Source organism: Camarhynchus parvulus, chromosome 25 (assembly GCF_901933205.1).
Source record: "Camarhynchus parvulus chromosome 25, STF_HiC, whole genome shotgun sequence".
Classification (NCBI taxonomy): domain Eukaryota; kingdom Metazoa; phylum Chordata; class Aves; order Passeriformes; family Thraupidae; genus Camarhynchus; species Camarhynchus parvulus.
Window position 1 is genome coordinate 113,505 of NC_044595.1, and position 27,976 is coordinate 141,480.

General features: G+C 51.7%; 1 protein-coding gene across 2 annotated transcripts; it reads left to right on the forward strand.

The window, feature by feature from the left end:
- The first annotated feature begins 108 nt into the window (after window positions 1–108).
- Window positions 109–27,776, forward strand: POGZ (pogo transposable element derived with ZNF domain). Of its 2 annotated transcripts, none has more exons than XM_030965381.1 (18): window positions 109–514; window positions 4,054–4,178; window positions 13,073–13,248; window positions 13,894–14,002; window positions 14,586–14,765; window positions 15,505–15,717; window positions 16,033–16,142; window positions 16,346–16,656; window positions 17,055–17,209; window positions 17,594–17,694; window positions 18,233–18,379; window positions 18,949–19,083; window positions 19,956–20,110; window positions 21,348–21,488; window positions 21,940–21,999; window positions 22,421–22,533; window positions 22,826–22,850; window positions 25,662–27,776. In XM_030965381.1, the coding sequence occupies exons 2-18, from the start codon at window positions 4,055–4,057 to the stop codon at window positions 27,163–27,165; spliced, it is 3,759 nt and encodes a 1,252-aa protein (XP_030821241.1). In that variant the 5' UTR covers window positions 109–514; window position 4,054; the 3' UTR covers window positions 27,166–27,776. The 2 variants fall into 2 exon arrangements, with proteins under 2 accessions (XP_030821241.1, XP_030821242.1); XM_030965382.1 differs by having other exon boundaries at window positions 18,952–19,083.
- Window positions 27,777–27,976: the final 200 nt, after the last annotated feature.

Genomic DNA, 27,976 nt, shown 5'->3' on the forward strand with positions numbered 1-27,976 from the left:
GCGACCCAGCGGCGCCATTTTCCCGCCCTTCCCCTTCCCTCCCTCAGCCGCCTCAGGGTCCGGCCCCGTGACGTCACCGCGCGCAGGCGGAAGTGACGCCAGCGGTATCCCTCCGCCGGCCAGGTCCCCTTTTTGTGTGTGTGGTGTGTGTGTTGTGTGTGTGGTGCGGCTGCGGGCGCCGCGCGCCTGTATCAGCCCGCCGGGCCCGACGACCTTTTTTTTCTTATCCCCCCCCCCCTTTTCCGTGAGGGGTGAAGTAGAGGAGGGGGGGGGAAAAAAACCCACACGCACGCCAAGCAAGGAGCCGCCCCCTGGCAGAACGTACAGAGGGCGAGCAGAGCCAGGGATAATTCCTTCTTCTTCTTCATCACCATCTTCATCCTCCTCCTCCTCCTCAGCATCCCGCCAAGTGTGAGGGGGAGGGCTCATGCCACCTGCCCCCGTGCCCTGCGGGTCGCCTCGCCCGGAGAGCGGCGGAGCCCCGTAGGAGCGAGCGGCGGCAGCGCTGAGGAAGGTGAGGCGGGGGGCGCGGGGAAGGGGGGGGATGAAGGCGGCGGGGTCCTCCGGGGGTGGCGGCGGCGGCAGTGGGAGATGGACATGGTGGGGGGGATCGGTGGCGGTGGAACCGGCTCGAACCGCCCGGGAATGGGGGAGAAGGAGGGAATGAAGGAGGGGGGGCGGCAGGGCCGGAGCGCGCCGTACACAAAGCGGTGGCGGGAGGAGGAGGAGGCGAAGAGCAGGAGGAGGAGGAGGAGAAGGAGGGAGGGCTCGGGGTGCCGAGGAGGGGCCGGGGAGGAGCCGCGGCGGCTCCGGCGGCCGCTCCCGCCGGGCCCGGGCGGGCGCTGAGGGACGCGGAGGGATCCGCGCGCAGCCCTCACGGCCCGGGGGGCGCGGTGAAGCGGCTGCCCTCAGGGGAGGGGGGCGGTGGTGATGCGGCCCCACCGCCGCTCCCTCCGCGCACCCCCTCCCGCCATACCGGGGGTCCCCTCACGGTCCCCTCACGGTCGCCCCCCGGTCGCCACCGCCGGGGTGAGGAAGGGGCGGTCGTGCCCGTCCTTTCCCTCGTCTCCCGGTGCTGCCGCCCCCTCCTCTCTTTGGCGGCGCTGCTTCGCTGGTGGGCGGCCATGTTGGGCACAGGGACTGTTTTTCGCTCTCTTTCTTAGCCGCCACAATACGCTGAGGGTGTGCGGGGGGGCTTTTCCCGGAGTTCTCGGGAGAAGCGGCCTTTTCCCGGTTTTTAGGGGAGGCTAAGGAAAAGGGGAGGGTCTGGGATCAGCGGTTTGCAGGGTGAGACCACCCCCCCATTATCCTTGGCCCTGCTGGTGCTTCCCCTTCGCTGCGTGAGTGCCCCTGTCCAGCGCCGTGAGGGGAGCGAGCCCCGCGGCCGCAGGGATTGGGATCCCAGTCTCCTTCCTCGGGATTTGCGATTGGGATCCCAGTCTCCTTCCTCGGGGATTTTGGGATTGGGATCCCAGTCTCCTTCCTCGGGATTTGCGATTGGGATCCCAGTCTCCTTCCTCGGGATTTGGGATTGGGATCCCAGTCTCCTTCCTCGGGATTTTGGGATTGGGATCCCAGTCTCCTTCCTCGGGTTGGATTGGGATCCCAGTTCCTTCCTCGGGATTTGCGTTGGGATCCCAGTCTCCTTCCTCGGGATTTGGGATTGGGATCCCAGTCTCCTTCCTCGGGTTGATTTGGGGGATCCCAGTCTCCTTCCTCGGGATTTGGGATTGGGATCCCAGTCTCCTTCCTCGGCATTTGGGATTGGGATCCCAGTCTCCTTCCTCGGGGATTTGGGATTGGGATCCCAGTCTCCTTCCTCGGGATTTGGGATTGGGATCCCAGTCTCCTTGCTCGGGATTTGGGATTGGGATCCCAGTCTCTTTCCTCGGGATTTGGGATTGGGATCCCAGTCTCCTTCCTCGTTTGGGTTGGATCCCAGGATTTTGGGATCCCTCCTTCCTCGGGATTTGGGATTGGGATCCCAGTCTCCTTCCTCGGGGATTTTGGGATTGGGATCCCAGTCTCCTTCCTCGGGATTTGCGGATTGGGATCCCAGTCTCTTTCCTCGGGATTTTGGGATTGGGATCCCAGTCTCCTTCTCGGGGATTTGGGATTGGGATCCCAGTCTCCTTCCTCGGGTTTGGGATTGGGATCCCAGCCCTTCCTCATTGGGATCCCGTTCCTTTGTGTCTCTTTGATTTGGGATTGGGATCCCAGTCTCCTTGCTCGGGATTTGGGATTGGGATCCCAGTCTCCTTCCTCGGGATTTGCGATTGGGATCCCAGTCTCCTTCCTCGGGATTTGGGATTGGGATCCCAGTCTCCTTCCTCGGGATTTGGGATTGGGATCCCAGTCTCCTTCCTCGGGGATTTGGGATTGGGATCCCAGTCTCCTTCCTCGGGATTTGGGATTGGGATCCCAGTCTCTTTAGATTTGGAGGGATAGTCTTCTTTTTTGGGATTTGGGTTTGGGTTGGCTGTTGGGTTGTGTTCATTTCCCTCGGATGAGATGATCCAGCTGAGTGCCATCAGATTCCTTTTGGGAGGCCTTTTCCTGAGGGATCGGTCACTCCCAGATTCTCCTCAGGGATTTGGGATTTCCATCCCATCCCTTTCCTCAGGGATTTGGGGCTGGGTTTTCCAACTTTCTCCTCAGGGGTTTGGGATCACCATCCCACGCCTCTTCCCAGTTTTTCCTGTCACCCTCAGCAGCAGCTCCATCCCCTCATCCCTCCCGGATCCAAGCAAGAAAAAATAGGAAAGCTCCTCATTTTCTCCCAAGCTGGGATCCCAAAACTCCTGGCTCAGGAATTCCCTCCCTCCAGCAGGATTTGGGATTCCATCCCCAAAACTCCCCGAGGCTGCTTCTCTGAAAATTCCCAGAGTTTGAAGTTTTGCTGGAATTCCCTGGGGCTGGGATGTGCCAGGGAGCTGGGGAGGGATGGGATCCTGCTTCCCAAAAACCCGATTTTATTGGGATTCACTGGATTTTATTGGGATTCACCTGATCCCAGCGTGGGCAGAGGATGGGAGGGATCCCACCAGAAAAATTCCTAAAGGTGCTGGAAAAAGTAATAATAAAACAATTTTAAAAAATCAAAATAAAGGATTTTAGAGGCTTTTAATGATTAATTAGCACAAATTAAATCTGATTAATTAACAGGATGAGGTTTTTCCTGTTTTTTTTGTGGATGGGAAGGTGAAGGGTGAAGTCCCAAAGGAAATTTGCATTTTGTTTCCCAAATTCCTCAAAATTTTCCCAATTCCTGGATGTTTTAGGGCTCTTAATTAAACAGAATTAGTAATTATTATTAACATCTAATTTGGGTGTGTTATCCACTTCAAAGCCAAGGAAAACCAACCCTTCCTGATATTTTTGGGATTATTTTTCCAGCTTCTCAAGGCCTGGAGGTGAGGAATTTTTTGGGAAGAGGCAGGAGAGCATTCCAAGGTTCTGCCTGTGGGATGGGAGACAGCAAAATCCCATTTTTTCCCCCATTCCAGGAAAATTTTCCACTATTCCCCCCATCCCAGACTGAAGCAATGGAGAGAATTCCCAGATTGGGAAGCTCTGGTTAATTTTTGTCTTTATCCCTGCAAATTTTTCCTTTGATCCCAAAATTATTGGAATTCTCCTCCCAGTGCTTTTATTTTTATTGTATTCTAATTTTAATTAAAAGCCCCCCAAACTGAAGCTCCTGCTGCCTATTCTAGTATTCTGGGAATTTCAGGATAACCAAAAATCCTTTGGGATTTTTTAAAATCTTAATTTTTATGGATTTAGAATTTTTCAAACCATGAAATAACCTGGAATAACTTAATGGGAGAGGAAGGAAAAAATTCCAATTTTTTGTCAAATCCAGGAATTTACCACAAATTTCTCTGGAAAAAAACCCAGAAATAATCTGAAAAATTCTAGCTCCTTTCGTTTTCCCTTGGAATTTTGGGATCTAAAACCAACCCAGACCCATCATTCCCATTCCTCCCCTTGGAATAAAAATCCCTGCGAGTTTTTTAGCGCCAAATTCCCTTTTCCCCCCCATTTTTCCAGGATGGCAGACACGGACCTTTTCATGGAATGTGAGGAGGAGGAGCTGGAGCCATGGCAGAAAATCAGCGACGTCATCGAGGACTCCGTGGTGGAGGATTACAATTCCATGGAAAAAAATCCCACAGGTCATTTCCCCCTTTTCCCACTTCATTTTCCCCAATTTTCCCCTTTTTCCAACTTCGTTTTCTCCCTTTTTCCGCTGATGTTTCCCATTTTTCTCAGTGACTTTTTCATATTTCCCACCGACTTTCCCCACTTACATTTCCCCTTTCCCCACGGACTTTTTCCCCCCATGTTCCCACGAATTTTCTCATGGATTATCCCTTTTTGTCCCACTTAATTTTGTCCCTTTTTCCTCCACTTGTTTTTCCCCAATTTTCCCATGGATTTTCCCCTTGTATTCCCCTGGACTTTCTCCCTTTTGCCATGGATTTTTTTCCCCCTTTCCTCCTAGATTTTCCCCCTTTTCCCCTTGAGTTTTTCCCCCTTTTGCCATGGATATTTTCCCCCATATTCCCATGGCTTTTTCCCCATATTCCCATGGTTTCCTGCTGATTTTTCCCCCTTTTCCCCCAGCTTTTCCCCCCATATTCCCCTGGTTTTTCCCCCCTCTCCCCTGTATTTCCTCCCATATTTCCCCTGTATTTCCCCCTATATTCCCCTGTATTTCCCCTCATATTCCCCTGTATTTCCCCCCATATTCCCCCTGTATTTCCCCCCATATTCCCCTGTATTTCCCCCCATATTCCCCTGTATTTCCCCCCATATTCCCCTGTATTTCCCCCCATATCCCCCTGTATTTCCCCCCATATTCCCCTGCCTGTTCCCCCCATATTCCCCCTGTATTTCCCCCCATATTCCCCTGTATTTCCCCCCATATTCCCCTGTATTTCCCCATATCCCCCTGTATTTCCCCATATTCCCCTGTATTTCCCCATATCCCCTGTATTTCCCCATATTCCCCTGTATTTCCCCATATTCCCTGCCTGTTCCCCATATTCCCCGTATTCCCCCCTGTATTTCCCCATATTCCCTGTATTTCCCCATATTCCCCTGGCTTTCCCCATATTCCCCTGTATTTCCCATATTCCCCTTCCATATTCCCCTGCTGTTCCCCCCATATTCCCCTGTTTCCCCATATTCCCCCTGCCTGTTCCCCATATCTCCCCTGTATTTCCCCATATTCCCCCTGTATTTCCCCCCATATTCCCCCTGCCTTTCCCCCCATATTCCCCTGTATTTCCCTCTCCCCGTATTTCCCCATATCCCCCTGTATTTCCCCATATTCCCCTGTATTTCCCCCATATTCCCCCTGTATTTCCCCATATTCCCCGTTTCCCCATATCCCCTGTATTTCCCCATATTCCCTGCATTTCCCCTTGTATTTCCCCATATTCCCCTGTATTTCCCCATATTCCCTGTATTTCCCCATATTCCCTGCCTGTTCCCCCGTATTCCCCCTGTATTTCCCCATATTCCCCTGTATTTCCCCATATTCCCTGTATTTCCCCGTATTCCCCTGTATTTCCCCCATATCCCCCTGTATTTCCCCATATTCCCCTGTATTTCCCCCCTGTATTTCTCCCCATATCCCCCTGTATTTCCCCCCATATCCCCCTGTATTTCCCCCCATATTCCCCCTGTATTTCCCCCCATATCCCCCTGTATTTCCCCCCATATTCCCCTGTATTTCCCCCATATTCCCCCTGGCTTTCCCCCCATATTCCCCCTGTATTTCCCCCCATATTCCCCCTGGCTTTCCCCCCATATTCCCCTGCCTGTTCCCCCCATATTCCCCCTGTATTTCCCCATATTCCCCTGTATTTCCCCATATCCCCTGTATTTCCCCCATATTCCCCTGTATTTCCCCCCATATTCCCCTGTATTTCCCCATATTCCCCTGTATTTCCCGTATTCCCCCTGGCTTTCCCCATATTCCCCTGTATTTCCCCCATATTCCCCTGTATTTCCCATATTCCCCTGCATTTCCCCCTCTCCCCTATATTTTCCCCCCATATTCCCCTGGCTTTCCCCCCATATTCCCCTGTATTTCCCCCCATATTCCCCTGTATTTCCCCTGTCCTGGTTCAGGGACAAAATTAGGGGAAATCTCCAAAGGGAGATCCCCCCCCCCAAACACTGGGTTCGGAAGGAATTCTCGGAGGAGCAAAGTGGAAAACAAAACCTATTTATTGACAAATAACAAAAGAACACTCCCAACACAAGAAAAGAAAAGAAAAACCAGTTCAGTGTTGTGGAGGGTGCCAAGCTTCTCTTGCAGGCTCCAGAGATCCCGCCGGGACGTCGGACGTTCCCAGGTCAGGTCCAGAGCCGGTCCAGTGTCTTCAATGGAGGGTGAGAAAGAGAGGAGACGAAAAGAAAAGGGAAAAAAGAGGAAAAAAACCAAAACAGCGCAAGAGAAAGCAGCAAAGGGAAAAAGCAGCTATCAGCTAGGGCTAAGGCAGTAGCAAGCAAGCGAAGCAGCAAGCAGAAGCAAGCCGGCCAGCCAGCCAAGCAGCTCAAAGCCAGCAAAAACTACCAAAAGCAAAAGTGCACCTCCACCCCCTCCTCCTCCTCCCTCCCCCCTGCCGCGCAAGACGGCTGGCAGGGGGAGAGAGAGAGAGAGAGAGAGAGGAAAAACACAGCTGCCAGATACAATACATGATATTGGGATAAAAGCGGTCATCCCAAGACACTCCACCCCTTATCCCGCATATCGTGAATATACAATAAAAAAACTTCGATTTCACTTTACTCACACCTTTTGACACCCCTTATTTCCTCTCCTCATCTTACTTGTTCAGACCTTTGACACTTACAGTTTCCTTCTGTCTCACATTCAGCAAACAATGACATTCATATATGAGCCTTATCCCACAGTCAGGTCTCCTGAGGTACACACCGTGTTGTTCCATCTTTCTGCATTATCTCACCACGTATAACCTGGTCCTTGAGCAAAAACAATCCTACGGATGGGTTTTGTCTGTACTGAGGCAGGGCTGATCCATACTGTCTTTCCCAATAAACCTCTGACATGGGCCACGCGGGCTTCTTTATCCCCATCATATTAAGGAGTTTCAGACCGAGCAGGACCCGCCGGTTGGTGGAACCCTTGAGTGCTAATTCAACCAGGTAGCCACGCAAATGCTGCTCCCAGTTTTTTAAAGACCCCACCCAATGCTTTTAAGGTGGTTTTTAACAATCCATTATACCTTTCCACTTTCCCTGCAGCTGGTGCATGATAGGGGATATGGTATACCCACTGATGCCATGTTCCTAGCCCAAGTATTAATAAGATTGTTTTTAAAATGAGTTCCATTATCCGACTCAATTCTCTCTGGAGTACCGTGCCTCAAAGGACCTGCTTTTCAAGGCCCAAGATAGTGTTACGAAGCTGTGGCATGAGACACAGGGGTAGGTTTCCAACCATCCCGTGGGTGGCTTCTACCATGGTTAGTTACATAGCGCTTGCCTTGGCGGTTTGAGGCAGCGTGATGTAATCAATCTGCCAGGCCTCCCCGTGTATTTGTACTTGGACCACCGCCCACCGCACCAGAGGGGCTTCAGCCGTTTAGCCTGCTTAATGGCAACGCACGCCTCACAGTCACCGAATAACCTGAGAATACTGTCCATGGTTAGATCCACCTCCGTCTCGTGCCCATTTTATAGGTGGCATCTCTACCCTGGTGGCCTGAGGCATCATGGGCCCATCGTGCCAAGAATAACCCTCTCTTATGCTCCCAGTCGAGATCTATCTTCAATTCCCTATCTTTGCAGCCTGAATGTACTTGCTGGTTGTTTTGCTGCTCTTCATTAGCTCTACTTCTGGGGACATGGGTATCTACATGTCCGGAACCTTCACAGGGTAACTCTCTCAACCCAGTAGCGATATCTTTCCACTCTTCTGCAGCCCAAATTGGTTTTCCCTCTGCGCCAGTTCGCCTCTTTCCATCTCTTCAGCCATCCCCTATAGAAGCGTACTACCATCCAAGAATCGGTATACAAATAGAGCCTTGGCCACTTCTCTCTCTCTGCAATACCTAGGACCAGTTGAATAGCTTTGATTTCAGCAAAGTTGACTGGATTCACCTTCTCCTTCAGTAGCCTCCGAAACCCGTCGAGTGGAACTCCATACAGCTGCTTTCCCACCTCGTTTCATCCCTATGACGCGACAAGAAACCATCGGTGAATAAAGCGTAACGTAGTTTCTTCTGCTGGCAACTGATTGTGTGGTGGAGCTTCCTCAACCCGGGTCACTGGCTCTTGTTCCTCATCCGCACACACTAAAGCTTTCACCTTCAGCCAATTTGTAATTATTTCCAGGATCCCAGGCGATTTAACCTCCCACCCCTGAGCGGGCCATGTGATGAGGGCAATCCACTTACTCCAAGTAGCATTGGTGGCATGGTGGGTAGGGAACCTTCCTCTGAACATCCATCCCAGCACCGTAGTCGGGTGCCAGAAGAAGTTGTGCCTCTGTACCAATCACCACCTCCGAGGCGCCCTGGACTCCTTCATAGGCGGCCAAGATTTCTTTTCTGTTGGGGTATAGTTATCTTCAGACCCCCTGTAGCTCCGACTCCAAAATCCCAATGGTCGGCCTCGGTCTCGCCGAGCACCTTCTGCCAAAGGCTCCAGGACAGAACCATGGCTCCCCAGCCGCAGAGTAGAGTACGTTCTTCACATCTGTTCCGTCCTAATCTGGACCCAGGGCTTTACAGCACGAGCATCTCCTGCTTGATTTGGACAAACGCTTGCTGCTGCTCAGGGCCCCAATGGAAAGTCGTTCTTCTTGCGGTAACCAGATAAAGGGGTTCCCCGCCACAATCTGACTATACTGGGATGCATCCTCCAGAAACCTATAGCACCTAAGAAGGCTTGTGTTTCCTTCTCTATCAGTTGAGGACATAGCAGTGATTTTTGTTAATAACATCCGCAGGAATCTGGCGCCGTCCATCTTGCCACTTCACCCCCAAGAACTGAATTTCTCGGCAGGTCCCTTTGACTTTGCTCTTCTTAATGGCAAATCCAGCTTTCAGGAGAATATGAATGATCTTTCTCTCCTTTCTCGAACACTTCCATTGCCGTGTTCCCAAACAATGATATCATCAATATATTGTAAATGTTCTGGAGCCTCACCCTCTAGTGCAGCCTGGATCAGTCCATGACAGATGATAGGACTGTGTTTCCACCCCTGGGGCGTAGTCGGGTTCCAGGTATACTGCACTCCCCTCCATGTAAAACACTGAGAGCCTGCATTCTGTTGCCAGAGGAATGGAGAAAAACGCCGTAGCAATATCGGTGGTCGCGTACCACTTTACTGCCTTGACTCCAACTGCATACTGCAGTTCCAGTATGTCCGGTACAGCCGCACTCCAGTGGTGGAGTCACTTATCCAAGGCACTCGATAGTCCACAGTCAATTTCCATTCTCCGTCGGATTTTCGCACGTGGCCAGATAGGCGTTGTTAAAGGGTGGAGTGGTTTACTGACCACCCCTTGGCCTCCAGCCTTCCTCAATCATCTTGTGGATGGGGGATCCGGCATCTCGATTCCGTTCGTAACTTGCCTGCGGTGCACTGTCGAAGTGGCAATTGGTACTCGTTGCTCCTCTACCTTCAAGAGTCCTACTGCAGATGGGTTCTCTGATAGTCCAGATAAGGTATTCAATTGTTTAATACCCTCTATCTCCACTGCAGCTATTCCAAAAGCCCACCTGAATCCCTTAGGATCTTTTGTAATAGCCATTCCGGAGGAAGTCTATGCCCAAAATACACGGGAGCCTCTGGACCAGTCACAATCGGATGTTCCTGCCACTCCCTTCCCAGTCAAGCTCACCTCAGCTTCCAACAAAGTCAACTGTTGTGATCCCCGTCACTCCAGCAATGGAAACAGGTTCTGTCCCCATATATTCTGATGGCATTAAGGTACACTGTGATCCAGTGTCAACCAATGCTTCATAGTCTTGTGGCTCTGATGTGCCAGGCCATCGATCCACACCTTCCAAAAAACCGATTTTCCGTGCCTCTTCCTGGCTAGAGGCAGGGCCCCTCTAAGCCAGATTGTCCTTTTTTCCTTGGGCGTATGCCTTAGAAGTTCCCTTCAAGGGGATCGACATGTCATCGTCATACTCAACATCTCGCGTCTGCGAAGCAAACGAGCTGCCCTCTTTTTGGTGATACTTCCTCTTCTCTTCAAATCACGCACCCGTTGTGCCAAAGCAGCAGTGGGTTCTCCATCCCATCTCCTCATGTCTTCTCCAGACTCACGCAGAAAGGCCCATAACTCAGCCCGTGGGGTGTACCTTCTCTCGCCATCCAAGGAGCGCCAGCGTTGGATACCAGGGCCTCTAATTTGCACAGCCGAGATTTGAATAAGGTCCTCCTTAATCTCTTCCCGGAGTTTCTTATGATTCTCCTCTATTTTTGTCCTCTAGTTTCCGCGAGTTGTGTTTCCACTGCTGCAATTCTGGCATGAGTTGGTCCATGCACAGCATCTGCATATGCTCGAAGCTTCTTCGCCATATCAAGCACAGTCTCATATGTATCATCCCGCTTCATTATTGCCAGAGCAGAAACGGTATTCAGGTGGCCCAAGTCGCACAAGTTTCCTCCACATTACAGGTGTGCATGGTACCAGGTCCGATTCCTAGTTGTTATATCATCTGAGAAAATGAGCTCTGCCACCGCCATTTCTCTCAGGCGTTGGATCCCCTGCTCTATGGTCTTCCACCCTGTCTGCTGCATATAGAGATCATCAGCACATAAGTATCTTTGTGCTACACTCTCAGGACCCGTTCCCAGAGGCTGTGAGGGCTAGCCCTGCTCATCATACCTTGATCGATCAACAGTATCCTGCGACAGGGATCCCAAATGCCTCGCTTCAGTACCATCCAAAATCGTAACCTCCCCTGCAGCATCCCAAAGGCCGGACTAACCAACTGATTATAGATTCGTCAGGTTGTCGTCTGTAATCCTTTCTTAGGCCCCTGAGGTCCTTCAGAGAAAGGAGTCAGTATTAGCTCAGAATCTGTGCCCCTTGATGTGGCCTCTGATTTTGGTGAGGGTCCTTCTCCTGCATCATCATCATCATCCTCCACCTTCGATCGGTCTTGTCTTTACACTTTCCACCTCTTGTATTAGCTGCGACAGCCATGGGTTGGGGCCTGTCGTCTGATTCAGCTGCTAGCCTGGAGCCTGGGATGTTAGCTGCAGCCTGGGTCACTCGGGATAGTAACTAACTTATCTCCCTGTTCCCTTTCTACTATCTGCTGCTCCACAGTATCTAGCAGAGTACGGTAAACAAACGCTAAGGCCCAGCTCACTGCAGTAAGTCTTTCCTCCTTAGTATTACCATGGCACTTTTCCCTCAAATACTTTGCCACCTCGACTGGGTTCTGAATTTGATCAGATGGAAAGTCCCAGCCTATAGGATCAGCAAATTCCTTTAAAGTCTGGCCCATATCCTCCCATTTCCCACTCCAGTCAAGATTTTCCCTGCTTTGTTTTACTCCTGAATCAGGAGTCTCTCTAACCCCCTCTAGAGATCTCGGCTTTCATTTTATATACACTCCAGACAGTATAGGAAAGGCTTAATAAGTTAAATGCCAGAAAGATGGTTTCTTTTTAAACTCAGGGGAAATTCAACATTTCCTAATAGAGATGTCAACAATTTGGAGGGAGAAGAAGGAAGACAAAAGCTGAGAAGCCCCCTTCCCCTTCTTCTCCCCAAACAAACTGAGTACACAGCCATGACAGCAATCCATACATTCCTGAAACAAGGTTTTCCATAAACCTCCGACAAATCAGCACACATAAGACCAGCCCAATGACTATTCTGGTTAGTGCCCCCTGCTTACAGAAGCTACTTATTACGGACAACACCAGAGCTATTTTTGGGTAAGGGAAATAACCCTAGGGACCACAAAGGTATTAAAGCTTCAAAAACCCCAAGGGACCAGAAATACCGGCAAACATTCACCCCAAATGACATTATGAATTACCAATATGCCCACAAAACAACCAAGACCAAAAATATTATTGTTATAGGTTTGTTTTCCACTGTCTTCGGCCTCCCTTTGTTTCCCGGCCAACGCACCAAAAAGGATGTCCTGGTTCAGGACAAAATTAGGGGAAATCTCCAAAAGGGAGATCCCCCCCCCCCCCAAACACCGGGTTCGGGAAGGAATTCCTCGGAGGAGCAAAGTGGAAAACAAAACCTATTTATTGACAAATAACAAAAGAACACTCCCCAACACAAGAAAAGAAAAGAAAAACCAGTTCAGTGTTGTGGAGGGTGCCAAGCTTCTCTTGCAGGCTCCAGAGATCCCGCCGGACGTCGGACGTCCCAGGTCAGGTCCAGAGCCGGTCCAGTGTCTTCACGGGAGGGTGAGAAAGAGAGGACGAAAGAAAAGGGAAAAAAGAGGAAAAAAAAAAACCAAAACAGCGCAGAAAGCAGCAAAGGGAAAAAAAGCAGCTATCAGCTAGGGCTAAGGCAGTAGCAAGCAAGCGAAGCAGCAAGCAGAAGCAAGCCGGCCAGCCAGCCAAGCAGCTCAAAGCCAGCAAAAAAAAACAAAAAAAAGCAAAGTGCACCCAGTCCCCCCTCCCTCCTCCCTCCCCGCCCCGCCGCGGCAAGACGGCCGGGAGGGGGGGAGAGAGAGAGAGAGAGAGAGAGAGGAAAAAAAAACACAGCTGCCAGACACAATACACGATATTGGGATAAAAGCGGTCATCCCACGACACCCCCGTATTCCCCCTGTATTTCCCCCCATATCCCCCTGTATTTCCCCCCATATTCCCCCTGTATTTCCCCCCATATCCCCCCTGTATTTCCCCCCCTATCCCCCCGGTATTTCCCCCATATCCCCCTGTATTTCCCCCCATATTCCCCCTGTATTTCCCCCCATATTCCCCCTGTATTTCCCCCCTCTCCCCTGGCTTTCCCCCCATATTCCCCTGCCTGTTCCCCCCATATTCCCCTGCCTGTTGCCCCTTTCCCCACGGCTGTGGGCTGTTTTCCAGGCGGGAACGCCGCTGTCCAGCCGGGCGGGCAGTCGCTGCTGCTGGCGCAGAGCCCCGCGCCCGGCCTGGGCGCCGTGGTGACGCAGCCGCTGCTGCGGCCGGTGCAGCTGATGCAGAACGCCAACCACGGCACCAACCCGCCCGCGGGCACCCAGCCCATCTTCATCACCACCCAGGTCAGCTCCTGGCCCAAAGCTGCCCCGGGAATCCCCTGCTTTCCTGGGAAAAATTCCCATTCCTCGCTCTGGTTTGGGTGCTGCTTTTTCTGTCATGCCAAAATCCCCTGGGCTGTGGGATGGGGGTTGGAGACCATTGCTTGGTTTGATTTTTCTGGGAATTGTCCTGGAATTCCGTGGAAAATCCATGGAAAACTTCTCTTTCCTGGGAAAAAAATCCCGTTTTTCAGTGATTTTTTTAATGCTGGTTTTCCAAAATCCCCCCGGGGTTGTGGGATGGGGGCTGGACCCCGTTGCGTGTTTGGCTCAACAAAACTTCAAACCCTCCAGAGGATTTGTTTTCCTTGAACCCCAATCCTGCAAATTCCAGTCCTGATCCCAATCCTAAACCCCAGCTCAAATCCTAAACCCAGTTCTAAATCCCAATCCTAAACCCCAAACCCAACCCCAATCCTGGGTGATTTTTAGGTTTGTTTGGGATATTTTTTGGGGATGGCATTCCCTCAGGAACGGCCTGGGGGTGACGGATCTGTTGGATTCCAGGGGTTATTTTTGGGTTGGTTTGGGACGGTTTTTGGGTTGGTGTGGGATGGTTTTGGGTTGGTTTGGGACAGTTTTGGGGCCGATGCATCCCTTGGGTTCCAGGGGTTCCCGGTGCAGAACGTCCGGCCTGTGCAGAGCCCCATGAACCAGGTGGGCATCGTGCTCAATGTCCAGCAGGGCCAGACCGTCCGGCCAATCACCCTTGTGCCAGGTAATTAATTCATTAATCAAATGAGAACCATCCAGTCATAGCTAGTAATGGGAATGATGATAATAATGATGGTGGTGATGAGGTGTGGCCAGTGCAGAGCCCCCTGAGCCCCCCTTGTGGCAGATAATAATAATAATAATAATAATAATAATAATAATAATAATAATAATAATAATAATAATAATAATAATGGCTGCATTAATAATAGTTTATAATAATGATAGTAATAACAATGACAAGGGGCCAATGCAGAACCCCATGGGCCAAGTGGGCCCCATCACCCTTGTGCCAGGTGATCATCATTAATAATATTAATAATAATTATTGTTAATAAGAATAACAGCTGTAAATCCCAAATAAAGCTGTAAATCCCATATTTCCTGGGGTTGGGGTTGGATCATGGCTCTCTGTTTGTCTTTGAAGCCCCAGGCACCCAGTTTGTTAACCTAGCAGTTGGGATTGACTAATTTCCAGATTCCTAACTCAGGATTACTCACACCTGGGTTAAAGCTGTAAATCCCAAATTTCTCCTGGATGTTTTTGGGACTGAGGTCGGATGACGGCTCTCTGTTTGTCTTTGAAGCCCCAGGTACCCAGTTTGTTAAACCAGCAGTTGGCGTTCCCCAGGTGTTCTCGCCGGTGGCGCAGGTGCGGCCGGGCAGCGCCGGGCCCGGCCGGCCGGCCACCAACGCCTTCGCCACGGTCATCCCGGCCACGCTGACCCTGCGCAGCACCGTGCCCCAGGCCCAGGCGCCCCAGCAGAGTGAGTCACCCAGTTCCTGATCCTGGCCCGAGTTCCTGACCGTATCCCAAATTCCTGATCCTGGCCCGAGTTCCTGACCGCATCCCAAATTCCTGATCCTGGCCCGAGTTCCTGACCGTATCCCAAATTCCCATCCTGGCCCGAGTTCTGACCCAAATTGTCGGCCCGAGTTCCTGACCGCATCCCAAATTCCTGATCCTGGCCCGAGTTCCTGACCGCATCCCAAATTCCTGATCCTGGCCCGAGTTCCTGATCGCATCCCAAATTCCTGATCCTGGCCCGAGTTCCTGATCGCATCCCAAATTCCTGATCCTGGCCGCAGTTCCTGATCATATCCCAAATTCTCGATTCTAGCCCAAATTCCTGCGGGAATTCTCATGGAAAAATCCATGGGAGCCAGGGGGCGGTGTTGGGAGTTGGGCCTGAGTTCGCTTTTGGCTCAGAGTTCATTCACAGATTAGGAAATGAGGAGAATCTGGGGCAGTTTGGGTAAAAAAGTGGTTCAGTTTGGGAATTCCTGGCTGGGATTTCACTGGAGTTTTGTCCAAACCATCCCTTGGGGGAGACTCGAGGTAGAAGATCCAGGCCGAGTGGCAGGGGTAGAATTCCAGGCTGGAATTTCACCGGAATGTTGTCCAAACCATTTCTGGTGAAGCCCCAAGAAGGGGGCCGGAGGAGGTGGCTGAGTTCCCAGCCCCGTTCCCGTCGGGAATCCCACGGAGCGCTCTCCCCTCCGCAGTGAGCATCGCCAGCTTCGTGACCGTGAAGCGCCCGGGCGTGCCCGGCGATGGTGGCAGCGGCGGCCCCGAGGTGGCCAAGCTGGTGAACACTCTGGGCACGGTGCCCTCGCTGGCACACGGCCCCGCCGCGCTGGCCGTGCCCAACAGCAGCCCCGGCAGCGCCCAGCGCGGCCCCGCCGGCGAGGCCTCGGCCTCGGCCGCGCCCCGGAAAGGTAAATCCCCTAAAAACAGGGAATCCCGCCCCGCCGGGGGGCAGGAGTGGGGTTTGAGGGTGCTCCGGGTTTGGGGGCGGCAGGAGTTGGTTTAAGATGCTTTTTGGGATAAAGGGTAGAGAAGAGAAAAACGGGGGGCTTGGGAGGCTTTGTGGGATAAAGGGTGGTGGGAAAGGGAAAAACAAGGAATTTTGGGAGGCTTTGTGGGACAAAGGCTGTGAAAATTGGGGATTTTTTTGGGATTATAAGTGTCCGGGGCAGGGGAGAAGTGGGAATGGTGGCGCTGGGAGCTGATCCACGTCTGTCCCGCTGCAGGCAGCTCCTCTCCCATTCCCAGCCTGGATTTCCAGGACGGGGGACGCAAGGTCTGCCCCAAGTGCGACTCGCAGTTCCGCGTCACCGAGGCGCTGCGGGGCCACATGTGTGTAAGTCATCATCCCAGCACTGGGGAGCTCTAGGCCTGGCTTAGCGAGCGGGGATTCATCCTAGACCCAGTTCAATGTCTCCATATTCATTGTCCCAGCCCCAGTTTAACAAGCAGAGATTAATCCCAGCCCCAGCTCACTGTCTCTCATTAATTACCCCAGCCCCGATTAACGAGCAGCCGTTAATTGCCCTGTTCCCGCAGTACTGCTGCCCGGAGCTGGTGGAATTCCTGAAGAAACGCAAATCCCTGGATTCCGAGCCTGCCCCACCCTCGGCCAAGGCCCCCTCCCCCGCCCAGGGCGCGGCCCCGGCCCCGCCCCCGACCCCGCCCAAGGCCGCACCTGAGCCGGGTGAGGGCGGGGCCGACCCCGCCCAGGCCAAGCTGATCATGCTGGTGGACGAATTCTACTACGGGCGGGACGGGGGCAAGGGGGCGGCTGTGCCACCGTGCCCCAGGGTGCCCACGTCCTTCCGCTGCCCCCACTGCACCAAGCGCCTCAAGAACAACATCCGGTGAGCCATCGGCCTTTAATTAGCCGTTAATTAGCCATTAATTACCCGGGCATAACCCAGAAATGGGATGGGAACGGTGTGGGAGTGATGGGCAGTGGGCTGGGGGCACCGCTGCTCCCACTACATCCAGTGAGCTCTTATCTGTTAATTATCCGCTAATTATCCATTAATTATCTGGGAATAACCCAGGAATAACCTGGGATTGTGGGAGCTGTGTGGGAATGGGCTGGGATTGTGGGAATGACGGGCAGTTGGGGCATGGGCACAGCCCAGTGAGGAATTATCCAGGAATTTGCCAGGAATAATCCACGAATAGCCCAAACGGAGCTGGGAGCGATGCGCAGAGTGCGTTTTCCCGGGATGAGGAACGGGAATCTGTGGGAATTCCGTCCCTGCAGGTTCATGAACCACATGAAGCACCACGTGGAGCTGGACCAGCAGAATGGAGAGGTGGACGTGCACACCATCTGCCAGCACTGCTACCGCCACTTCAGCACGCCCTTCCAGCTGCAGTGCCACCTGGAGAACGTGCACAGCCCCTACGAGTCCAGCAGTCAGTGCTTTTCCTGCTTTTCTTTGGGATTCACCTGGCAATTTCCTGTGGGGTTGGTTCATCGGGGGTTTGGACAGGGAAAATTGTCCCTCCTCCCTCGCCCCTTGCTTGAGGTCGCCACAAAATCCACCCCAAATCCCAGCCAAGTTTCATTTCTCCAGCCCCAGTTCCACCATCTCCCATTTCCCTCTGCCCTCTTTTTTTTTTCCCTCTTTTTCCATTTCCCCTTCCTTTACCCCCTTTTCCTGCTTTTTCCCATTTCCTCCCTTTTCCCTTTTCCTGCTTTTCTCCCTTCCCTCTTTTCCCCCTTCTCCCTTCCCCCCACACCTCCAACTCCCACATTTTTCCCAACTTTTGCCCGTTCTCCCCTGTTTTTTGGTGCAGCCAAGTGCAAGATCTGCGAGTGGGCGTTTGAGAGCGAGCCGCTCTTCCTGCAGCACATGAAGGACACCCACAAACCCGGGGAGATGCCCTACGTCTGCCAGGTATGGGAAACTCCCGGAATTCCCGCCTGGAACTCCCAGTTCCCACCCCAAAAATCCCAGAGTTATTCCCTGTGTGTGCCAGGTGTGAAAACTCCCGGGATTTGGTGCCCAAAAATTCTGATTTCAGCCCCCAAAGCTGCCCCAAAAATCCTAGAATAATTCCCTAAGGTGCCCTATATCTGCCAGGTATGGAAAACTCCTGGAATTCCTGCCTGGAATTCCCAGTTCCCACCCCAAAAATCCCAGAGTTATTCCGCCACCTCTTTGCCAAAAATCCTGATTTCAGCCCCAAAGCTAAAAATCCTAGATAATTCCTAGGTGCTATATGTGCCAGGTATGGAAAACTGCCTGGAATTCCCTCACCCCAAAAATAGTATTTTGTGTGAGGTGAAAACCCCTGTTAATTGGGATTTTCCCCCACCCTGCTGCTGAAATGCCCCAAATCCCGGGATTTTTTCCCCATTTTCCCGCATATCCCGGCTGCCTGGATTTTCCCGGCCCCCATGCCGGTTTTTCCGGGCTTTCCCGGGTTTTCCAGGTGTGCCAGTACCGCTCGTCGCTGTACTCGGAGGTGGACAGCCACTTCCGGCTGATCCACGAGGACACGCGGCACCTGCTGTGCCCCTACTGCCTCAAGGTGTTCAAGAACGGCAACGCCTTCCAGCAGCACTTCATGAGGCACCAGGTGAGCGGCGGAAAACGGCGTCAGGGCAGTGCCGAACTGAGTCTGGGGGGGAATTGGGGAAAAGCGGGGATTGGGAATTGCCTCGGCGCGATCAAGAATGGCAGCGCCTTCCAGCAGCCAGGTGAGCCCCAGTTCCAGGGAATTCCTTGGGGAAAGTGCCTACTTAATAACTAATACCTACTTCATAATTAATAAATGATTAATCAATCCCTACTTAATAATTATTAACTAATTAATAATATAATAAAAAATGATTTCCAGAAGAAGAGCACGTACCACTGCAACAAGTAGTTGAGGTTCTAATACCCATTCAATACTCAATAAACAATTGATAGCTACTTAATAACTGTTAAGTAATTAATAAATTAAAAATAAATAATAATTAGTACTAATTACTGCTTTTTCCCATAAGAGCATGTACCACTGCAACCAGTGCAGTTTTCAGTCCTAATATCCATTCAGTACTCAATAAACAATTGGTACCTATTTAATAACAGGTAGTAACTAATAAACAATCAATGCCTAACGGAACAATTAATGATTAATTAATGCTGATGGGTTTTTTCCAGAAGAAGAGCGTGTACCACTGCAACAAGTGCCGCCTGCAGTTCCTGTTTGCCAAGGACAAGATCGAGCACAAGCTGCAGCACCACAAAACCTTCCGCAAGCCCAAGCAGCTCGAGGGGCTCAAACCCGGCACCAAGGCACGCCCTGCCCGGGAGAATTCCCGGAAAAAATCCCGGAAAAATTCCCGGAAAATTCCTGGAAAAATTCCCGGAAAAATTCCCGGAAAAATTCCCAGAATTAATGGGAAAATTCCCAGAAAAATCCCGGAAAAATTCCTGGAAAAATTCCTAGAAAAATTCCCAGAATTAATGGGAAATTTCCTGGAAAAATTCCCCAAAAAAATTCCTGGAAAAATTCCCGAAAAATTCCCAGAATTAATGGGAAAATTCCCAGAAAAATCCCGGAAAAATTCCCGGAAAAATTCCTTCCCAGAATTAATGGGAAATTTCCTGGAAAAATTCCCCCAAAAAATTCCTGGAAAAATTCCCGGAAAAATTCCCAGAATTAATGGGAAAATTCCTAGAAAAATTCCCAGAATTAATGGGAAATTTCCCGGAAAAATTCCCGAAAAAAATTCATGGAAAAATTCCCAGAATTCCCAGAAGAATTCCCCAAAAAATTCCCGGGAAAAACTCCTGGAAAAATCCCCGTGGCTTTTGTTGGCTGGGGGTGGTGGGGATGGGGAAAGGGGTGGGATTAAGGGGAGGATTTGGGGAGGGGTTTATGGGATTGAGTGGATTTCCTATGGAGTTTGGTGTGTGGTGGGATTCACTGGGAATTTAAGGAGATCCGTTGAATTTTGTGGGATTAATTGGGAATTTAGTGGGATTAATTGGGAATTTACTGGGGTTCATGGGGTATTTCCTGTGCTTAATCGGATATTTCCTGGAGTCGATTGGTTTTTTTATAGAGCTGGCTGGGTGTTTGGTGGCACTGATGGGGAGTTCGCCCGAACCCCCGAGTGCCCGTGGAAAACGCCGATTTCCCCGATGTTTCTGTGCTCCCCCAGGTGACGATCCGCGCGTCCCGGGGCCAGCCCCGCTCGCTGCCGCTGGAACCGCCCCACGGCATGGGCCCGGACCCGGCGCCCCTGGGACCCTGCTCCGACCCCCAGCCCCTCTTCCTGTGCCACCGCAACGCGCCCCGCAGAGCGGGCAAAAAAACGTCAGCGCTTCTCCGGGCAAAAACGGGGCTTTGGGGAAAAATGGGGGTGTGGGGGAAAAACGGGGATTTGGGGGAAAACGGGGCTTTGGGGAAAAATGGGGGTTTGGGGAAAAACGGGGCTTTGGGGAAAAACGGGGCTTTGGGGGAAAAACGGGTTTGGGGAAAAAACGGGGATGTGGGGGAAAAACGGGGGTTTGGGGGAAAATGGGGGTTTGGGGAAAAACGGGGGTTTGGCGGAAAAACGGGGGCTTTGGGGAAAAACGAGGCTTTGGGGAAAAACGGGGGTTTGGGGGAAAAACGGGCGTTTGGGGGAAAATGGGAATTTAGGGGAAAAACGGGGGTTTGGGGGAAAAACGGGGGTTTGGGGAAAACCGGGGGTTTGGGGAAAAACGGGGATGTGGGGGAAAAACGGGGGTTTGGGGAAAAAACGGGGGTTTGGGGAAAAACCGGGGTTTGGGGAAAAACGGGGGTTTGGGGGAAAACGGGGCTTTGGGGAAAAACGGGGCTTTGGGGAAAACGGGGTTTGGGGAAAACGGGGGTTTGGGGAAAAACGGGGGTTTGGGGGAAAACGGGGGTTTGGGGGAAAACGGGGGTTTGGGGGAAAACGGGGGTTTGGGCGAAAACGGGAATTTGGGGGAAAACCGGGGTTTGGGGAAAAACCGGGGTTTGGGGAAAACCGGGGTTTGGGGGAAAACGGGGCTTTGGGGGAAAAAGGGGGGTTTGGGGGAAAAACGGGGATTTCGGGGTTCTCCAGCCACCATGGGATCCTCAAGAGAGGCAGCAAAAAATAAAGTCAGTGCTTTTCCTGGAGAAGTAGGAATTTTGGGGGAAACTCGAGGGAAAAACAGGGAAAATACAGGAATCTGGGGAAAGAATGGGGATTTTGAGGTTCCCCAGCCAGTGAAGCATCCCCGGAGAGCTGGCAGGAAAACATCAGTGATTTTCTGGGAGAAATAGGGGAAATTTTGGGAGAAAATTGTGTCATTCTGGGGAAAAAACAGGAATTCTGAGGTTGGTTTGGAAAGGTGGAGCTGGAAAGCGGGGAATTAAAGCTGGAATTCTGTCCTGGAATATTGACACTATTGATAATTTAGTATTAGTTCATTAGCATTGGTTAGTTTTAAATAATCATTCGTTTGTAGCAAATGCCCATCCCAAATCCTCCCATCCCCTTTCCTGCCCACCGAGTCCCTCCCCAAGCGCTGCTTTTGACGGATTTTGCCGTTTTTTGCCCCAGGAGCGGCCTGGGCCGGCAGACGTGCCTGGAGTGCAGCTTTGAGATCCCCGACTTCCCCAACCACTTCCCCACCTACGTGCACTGCTCCCTGTGCCGCTACAGCACCTGCTGCTCCCGCGCCTACGCCAACCACATGATCAAGTACGGGGTTCTGGGGGAAAAAAACGGGATTTGGGGAAAAACGGGGAGAAAACTGAGCAAAAACGGCAAAGAAAGGGGGAAAAATGGGGGAAAAATGGGGGAAAACGGGGGAATTCCTGCTGCTTCCATGCCTGTGCCAACCACATGATCAAGTACGGGGTTGTGGGGAAAAAACCGGGGATTTGGGGAAAAACGGGGGGAAAACTGAGCAAAAACGGCAAAGAAAGGGTGAAAAATCGGGGGAAAACCGGAGGAATTCCTGCTGCTTCCATGCCTGTGCCAACCACATGATCAAGGATGGAAAAATCTGGGATTTGGGAACGATTTTGGGCTCCTGAGCAGTTTTCCAGTGTTTTATAGGGGATTTTTTATTATTTGCGGGGTGTTTTCTGTGATTTTACAGCCGTTTCTCCAGCTTACCCCTCACTTGCCCACCTTTTTCCCTCTCCAGCAACCACGTTCCCCGGAAAAGCCCCAAATATTTGGCTTTGTTCAAGAACTACACGGCCAGGTATGGAAAAAATTCCCAAAATCCCCATTCCAGGGGAACTCCAGCCCCTGGGAATTCCTGACCTTTTTCATTCTGGGGGAAAATCCAGGGATTTTGGGATTTATAGGTCCTGTTCCCATTGGGGGGGAATTTTACATTTTAATTATTAATAATTATTATTTAATGTTCAATTATTGTCAATACTTTAATTATTATTAGTTTAATTACTAACGAGAAACAATTGATAATAATGATTTAGTTATCAATGATTTAGTTATAAATGAGGGGTTGGACACATTTTTCTATCTGATAATGAAGTTTATTTATTTATTTTTCCTCCTCCTCCCATTTTCCTCCCTTTTTCTTTCCCCTCTTTTTCCCTTTTTTCCCCCTTTTTTTCCCCTTTGTCCCCCATTTTTCCCTCTTTTTTCCCATTTCCCAGCGGGGTGAGGCTCTCGTGTTCCTCCTGCCTCTTCGTCACCTCTGAGGGCGACTCCATGGCCAAACATTTGGTGTTCAACCCCTCCCACGAGTCCAGCAACATCATTGTCCAAGGTAAAACTGGGAGGAGAAACCGGGAAAATGGGAAAAACCCGGAATTCCAGCCAAAATCCAAGAAATCTTCATATTCTGCAGCTCGGGTTGGGAATAAACTGAATTAATTTTACTTTTTTTTAATGGGATGGGAATTCAGAATTCATTCCTGAGGGAGCTTGGTTTGATTCCAGTTTTTCCAGGAATTCCCGCAAATCCCAAATTCCTCTGAAATAAAATTAAATAGAAGTAGAAACCTAAAACACCTCAAATGAATCAGAATAAAAACTGGAAATATTCTGTTTTATTCCAGGGCCTTCTTGGATATCACATTCCAGGTAAGCCAGAAATTCCTGTTTATCCTCATCCCTCCCAGTCCATGGGATTGGGAATTTTTTCTCATCTTTTTTCCTCCCTTTTCCATCCTTTCTTTCCTCCACTTGTTTTTCCTTTTCCCTCCCTTTTCCCCCATTTTTCCTTCCCCTTTTTCCTCTCCCTTTCCCTCCTTATTCTCCCTTTTTTCTCCCCTTTTTTCCCTTTTTTGTTCCCTGTATTTTTCCCTTGCCCCCCTTTTGTCCTCCTTTCCCCCCTCTTTTTTCTTTCCCTTTTCCGCCCTTTCCCATTTTTTTCCTTTTTTCCCCTTCCCTCCCCTTTCTTCTCCTTTTCTCCTTTTTTCCCTCCCCTTTCCTCCCATCCCCAAACACCCCAAACATTTCACTTTTCCCCCTCCCCCTTTTCCCATCCCCAAACACCCCAAACATTTCACTTTTCCCGCTCCCCTTTCCTCCCAATCCCAAACACCCCAAACATTTCACTTTTCCCAATGCCCCTTTCCTCCCATCCCCAAACACCCCAAATATTTCACTTTTCCTGCTCGCCTTTCCTCCGTATCCCCAAACACCCCAAACATTTCACTTTTCCCGCTCCCCCTTTTTTCCCAATCCCAAACACCCCAAATATTTCACTTTTCCTGCTCCCCCTTTTTCCCAATCCCAAACACCCCAAACATTTCACTTTTCCCAATGCCCCTTTTTCCCAATCCCAAACACCCCAAACATTTCACTTTTCCCAATGCCCCTTTCCTCCCAATCCCAAACACCCCAAACATTTCACTTTTCCCAATGCCCCTTTCCTCCCAATCCCAAACACCCCAAATATTTCACTTTTCCCGCTCCCCTTTCCTCCCAATCCCCAAACACCCCAAATATTTCACCTTTTTCCCAATGCCCCTTTCCTCCCATCCCCAAACACCCCAAACATTTCACTTTTCCCAATGCCCCTTTCCTACGCATCCCCAAACACCCCAAACATTTCACTTTTCCCGCTCCCCCTTTTTCCCATCCTCAAACACCCCAAATATTTCACTTTTCCCAATGCCCCTTTCCTCCGCATCCCCAAACACCCCAAATATTTCACTTTTCCCAATGCCCTTTTTTCCCAATCCCAAACACCCCAAACATTTCACTTTTCCCAATGCCCCTTTCCTCCCAATCCCCAAACACCCCAAACATTTCACTTTTCCCGCCCCTTTCCTCCCATCCCCAAACACCCCAAACATTTCACTTTTCCCGCTCCCCCTTTCCTCCCATCCCCAAACACCCCAAATATTTCACTTTTCCCATTCCCCAAACACCCCAAATATTTCACTTTTTCCCAATGCCCTTTTTTCCCATCCCCAAACACCCCAAATATTTCCTCCTCCCCCATCCCCAAACACCCCAAATATTTCACTTTTCCCGCTCCCCCTTTCCTCCCATCCCCAAACACCCCAAATATTTCACTTTTCCCAATGCCCTTTTTTCCCATCCCCAAACACCCCAAATATTTCACTTTTCCCAATGCCCCTTTCCTCCCAATCCCAAAACACCCCAAATATTTCACTTTTCCCAATGCCCTTTTTTCCCAATCCCAAACACCCCAAATATTTCACTTTTCCCAATGCCCCTTTCCTCCGCATCCCCAAACACCCCAAATATTTCACTTTTCCCAATGCCCCTTTCCTCCCAATCCCAAACACCCCAAATATTTCACTTTTCCCGCTCCCCCTTTCCTCCCCATCCCCAAACACCCCAAATATTTCACTTTTCCCAATGCCCTTTTTTCCCAATCCCAAACACCCCAAACATTTCACTTTTCCCAATGCCCTTTTTTCCCAATCCCAAACACCCCAAACATTTCACTTTTCCCAATGCCCTTTTTTCCCCATCCCCAAACACCCCAAACATTTCACTTTTCCTGCTCCCCTTTCCTCCCAATCCCAAACACCCCAAACATTTCACTTTTCCCAATGCCCCTTTCCTCCCATCCCCAAACACCCCAAACATTTCACTTTTCCCAATGCCCCTTTCCTCCCAATCCCCAAACACCCCAAACATTTCACTTTTCCCGCCCCCCTTTTTCCCAATCCCAAACACCCCAAACGTTTCACTTTTCCCGCTCCCCCTTTCCTCCCAATCCCAAACACCCCAAATATTTCACTTTTCCCAATGCCCCTTTCCTCCGCATCCCCAAACACCCCAAATATTTCACTTTTCCTGCTCCCCTTTCCTCCCAATCCCAAACACCCCAAATATTTCACTTTTCCCAATGCCCCTTTCCTCCGCATCCCCAAACACCCCAAATATTTCACTTTTCCTGCTCCCCTTTCCTCCCATCCCCAAACACCCCAAATATTTCACTTTTCCCAATGCCCCTTTTTTCCCATTCCCCAAACACCCCAAATATTTCACTTTTCCCCGCCCCTTTCCTCGCATCCCCAAACACCCCAAACATTTCACTTTTCCCGCTCCCCCTTTTTCCCATTCCCCAAACACCCCAAATATTTCACTTTTCCCACTCCCCTTTCCTCCCCATCCCCAAACACCCCAAATATTTCACTTTTCCCAATGCCCCTTTCCTCCCAATCCCAAACACCCCAAATATTTCACTTTTCCCAATGCCCCTTTCCTCCCATCCCCAAACACCCCAAACATTTCACTTTTCCCGCTCCCCTTTTCCCAATCCCAAACACCCCAAATATTTCACTTTTCCCAATGCCCCTTTCCTCCCATCCCCAAACACCCCAAACATTTCACTTTTCCTGCTCCCCTTTCCTCCCATCCCCAAACACCCCAAACATTTCACTTTTCCCGCCCCCCCGTTTTTTCCAGGCACACCCAGGACACGCCTCAGCCCCCTCCCTGCCCAACCCCGTCCCCTCCTGCCGCTCCCAAGCCCCAAGCGCCCCCGCAGCCCCTGAGCCCCGCCCCGAGCCCCCCGCAGCCCCCCGAGGCCCCGAAGGCGCCGGAGCCCGCGCAGCAGCGGGGGGAGCCCGAGCCGCCGCGGAAGGAGCCGCTGTCGGTGAGGAAGCTGCGCGTGGTGCTGTTCGCGCTCTTCTCCAGCCCCGAGCAGGCGGCGCGGCACTTCCGCAGCCCGCCCCGCCGCATCCGCCGCTGGCTGCGCCGCTGCCAGGCCCTGCAGGACGAGCGCCCCGAGCTGCCCGAGGGCAAGTACCTCAGCCTGGAGGCCGAGGAGAAGCTGGCCGAGTGGGTGCTGACCCAGCGCGAGCAGCAGCTGCCCGTCAACGAGGAGACGCTCTTCCAGAAGGCCACCAAGATCGGCAGGGCCCTGGAGGGGGGGTTCCAGATCTCCTACGAGTGGGCCGTGAGGTTCATGCTGCGGCACCACCTCAGCACCCACACGCGCCGCGGCGTCGCCCACCCCCTTCCCAAGGAGATCCAGGGCAACGCCGGCGCCTTCATCGAGTTCGTGCAGCGCCAGATCCACGCGCAGGAGCTGCCGCCGGCCATGATCGCCGCCGTGGACGAGATCTCGCTGTTCCTGGACGCGGAGGTGCTGGGCAGCGACGAGCGCAAGGAGAGCGCGCTGCAGACCGTGGGCAACGGCGAGCCCTGGTGCGAGCTGGTGCTGACCCTGCTGGCCGACGGCGGCGTCCTCCCCGCCCTGGTCATCTCCAGGGGCCGCCCGCCCTGTCCCACCACCCTGCCCAACTCCATCCTGCTGGAGTCCAAGGAGGGCGGCTGCGGCGATGACGAGATCATGGAGCTGTGGGCGGCCCGCGTGTGGAGGAAGCACACGGAGTGCCGAGGCGGCGCCTCCAAGGGGATGCTGGTGCTGGATTGCCACCGGACGCACCTGTCCGAGGAGGTGCTGGCCGTGCTCAGCGCGGCCGGGGCGCTGCCGGCCGTCATCCCCGCGGGGTGCAGCTCCCGCGCCCAGCCCCTGGACGTGTGCGTCAAGAGATCCCTGAAAAATTTCCTCCACAAAAAATGGAGAGAGCGGGCGAGAGACCTGGCGGATTCCGACTCCTCCGCGCTGCTCCAGCTGCTGCTGGGGTGGCTGGGAGAAGCTTTGGAAGTGCTCGGGAATTGCCCGGAATTGATCCGGAAATCTTTCCTGGTGGCCAGCGTCCTGCCGGGGCCGGCCGGGGACTCGGGGTCGCCGCGGCGCAACGGCGACGAGCAGGAGGAGCTGATCGCCGCCATGGAGGAGAGGCTGAAAATCGCCAAAACCCGGGAATCGTCCCCGGAATTCCCGGAGAACGACGACCCCGAGGCCGACCCCGAAATCCTGCACCGGCTCTTCGAGGGGGAGAGCGAGGCCGAGTCCTTCTACGGCTTCGAGGAGGCGGATTTGGAGCTGATGGAAATCTGAGAATTCCCGTAAAAAAAGAAAAAAAAAAAAAAGGAACGGATTCATCCCCGAAATTCCTGGGTTTGGAGAGGCCGAGGAGCGCCGGCAGTGGGAGGGCTGTTCCCTGGTTTTGGGCCCGAAAATTGAAGGATATTCCAAGGTTTTGGCCGCAGAAATGGAAGGATATTCCCAGTTTCTGGCCCCCAAAACTTAAAGGATATTCCCTGTTTTTTGGAGATCCCAACACGTCCCAGAAATTGAAGGCTATTCCCAATTTTCCACCCCAAAAATTGAAGGATATCCCCTATTTTTGGCCCCCCAAAATGAAAGGTAATTCCTTGGTTTTGGCCCCAAAAATTAAAGGATGTTCCCTGTTTTCGGCGAGCCAAACCCACCCCAGAAATTAAAGGATATTCCCATTTTTTAGCCCCCAAAACCCAAGCATATTCCCAAATTTTTGGCCCCAAAACAAAGGACATTCCCAGTTTTTGGAACAAAGAGATGAGATCCCAGTTCCCAGCAGATTTCTGGGATTTTTCCGGATTTGCCGTTTCCGCCGATTTTTTGGAAGGATTTTCGTGACTTTTTTCCTTTTTTTTTTTTAATATAAAAAAAAAAATGGAAAAAAAAAACAAACCTTGGATTCACTGTGTTGGTATTTCCTTGGAATTCTCTCTCGTGGGTGGATATTTTTTGGGAATTTTCTTTACCTCACTTGTACCATAATTCCTGGTTTTTAGCGGTGGGAATTTGACGTCGTTCGTGCCCGGGTTTTTTTCCAAGAAGACAAAAAGTCCCTGGATTTAACTCCCAAAAAATTGGGGGAATTTTT

What these genes read in the sequence shown, in the direction of transcription:
- POGZ (XM_030965381.1), top strand. Translation starts at nt 4,055, where the DNA reads ATGGCAGACACGGACCTTTTCATGGAATGTGAGGAGGAGGAGCTGGAG. An exon ending in CGCCTCAAGAACAACATCCG is followed by an intron (nt 16,657 to 17,054) that starts GTGAGCCATCGG and finishes CCGTCCCTGCAG; the next exon opens with GTTCATGAACCACATGAAGC. An exon ending in CGCAGAGCGGGCAAAAAAAC is followed by an intron (nt 20,111 to 21,347) that starts GTCAGCGCTTCT and finishes TTTTTGCCCCAG; the next exon opens with GAGCGGCCTGGGCCGGCAGA.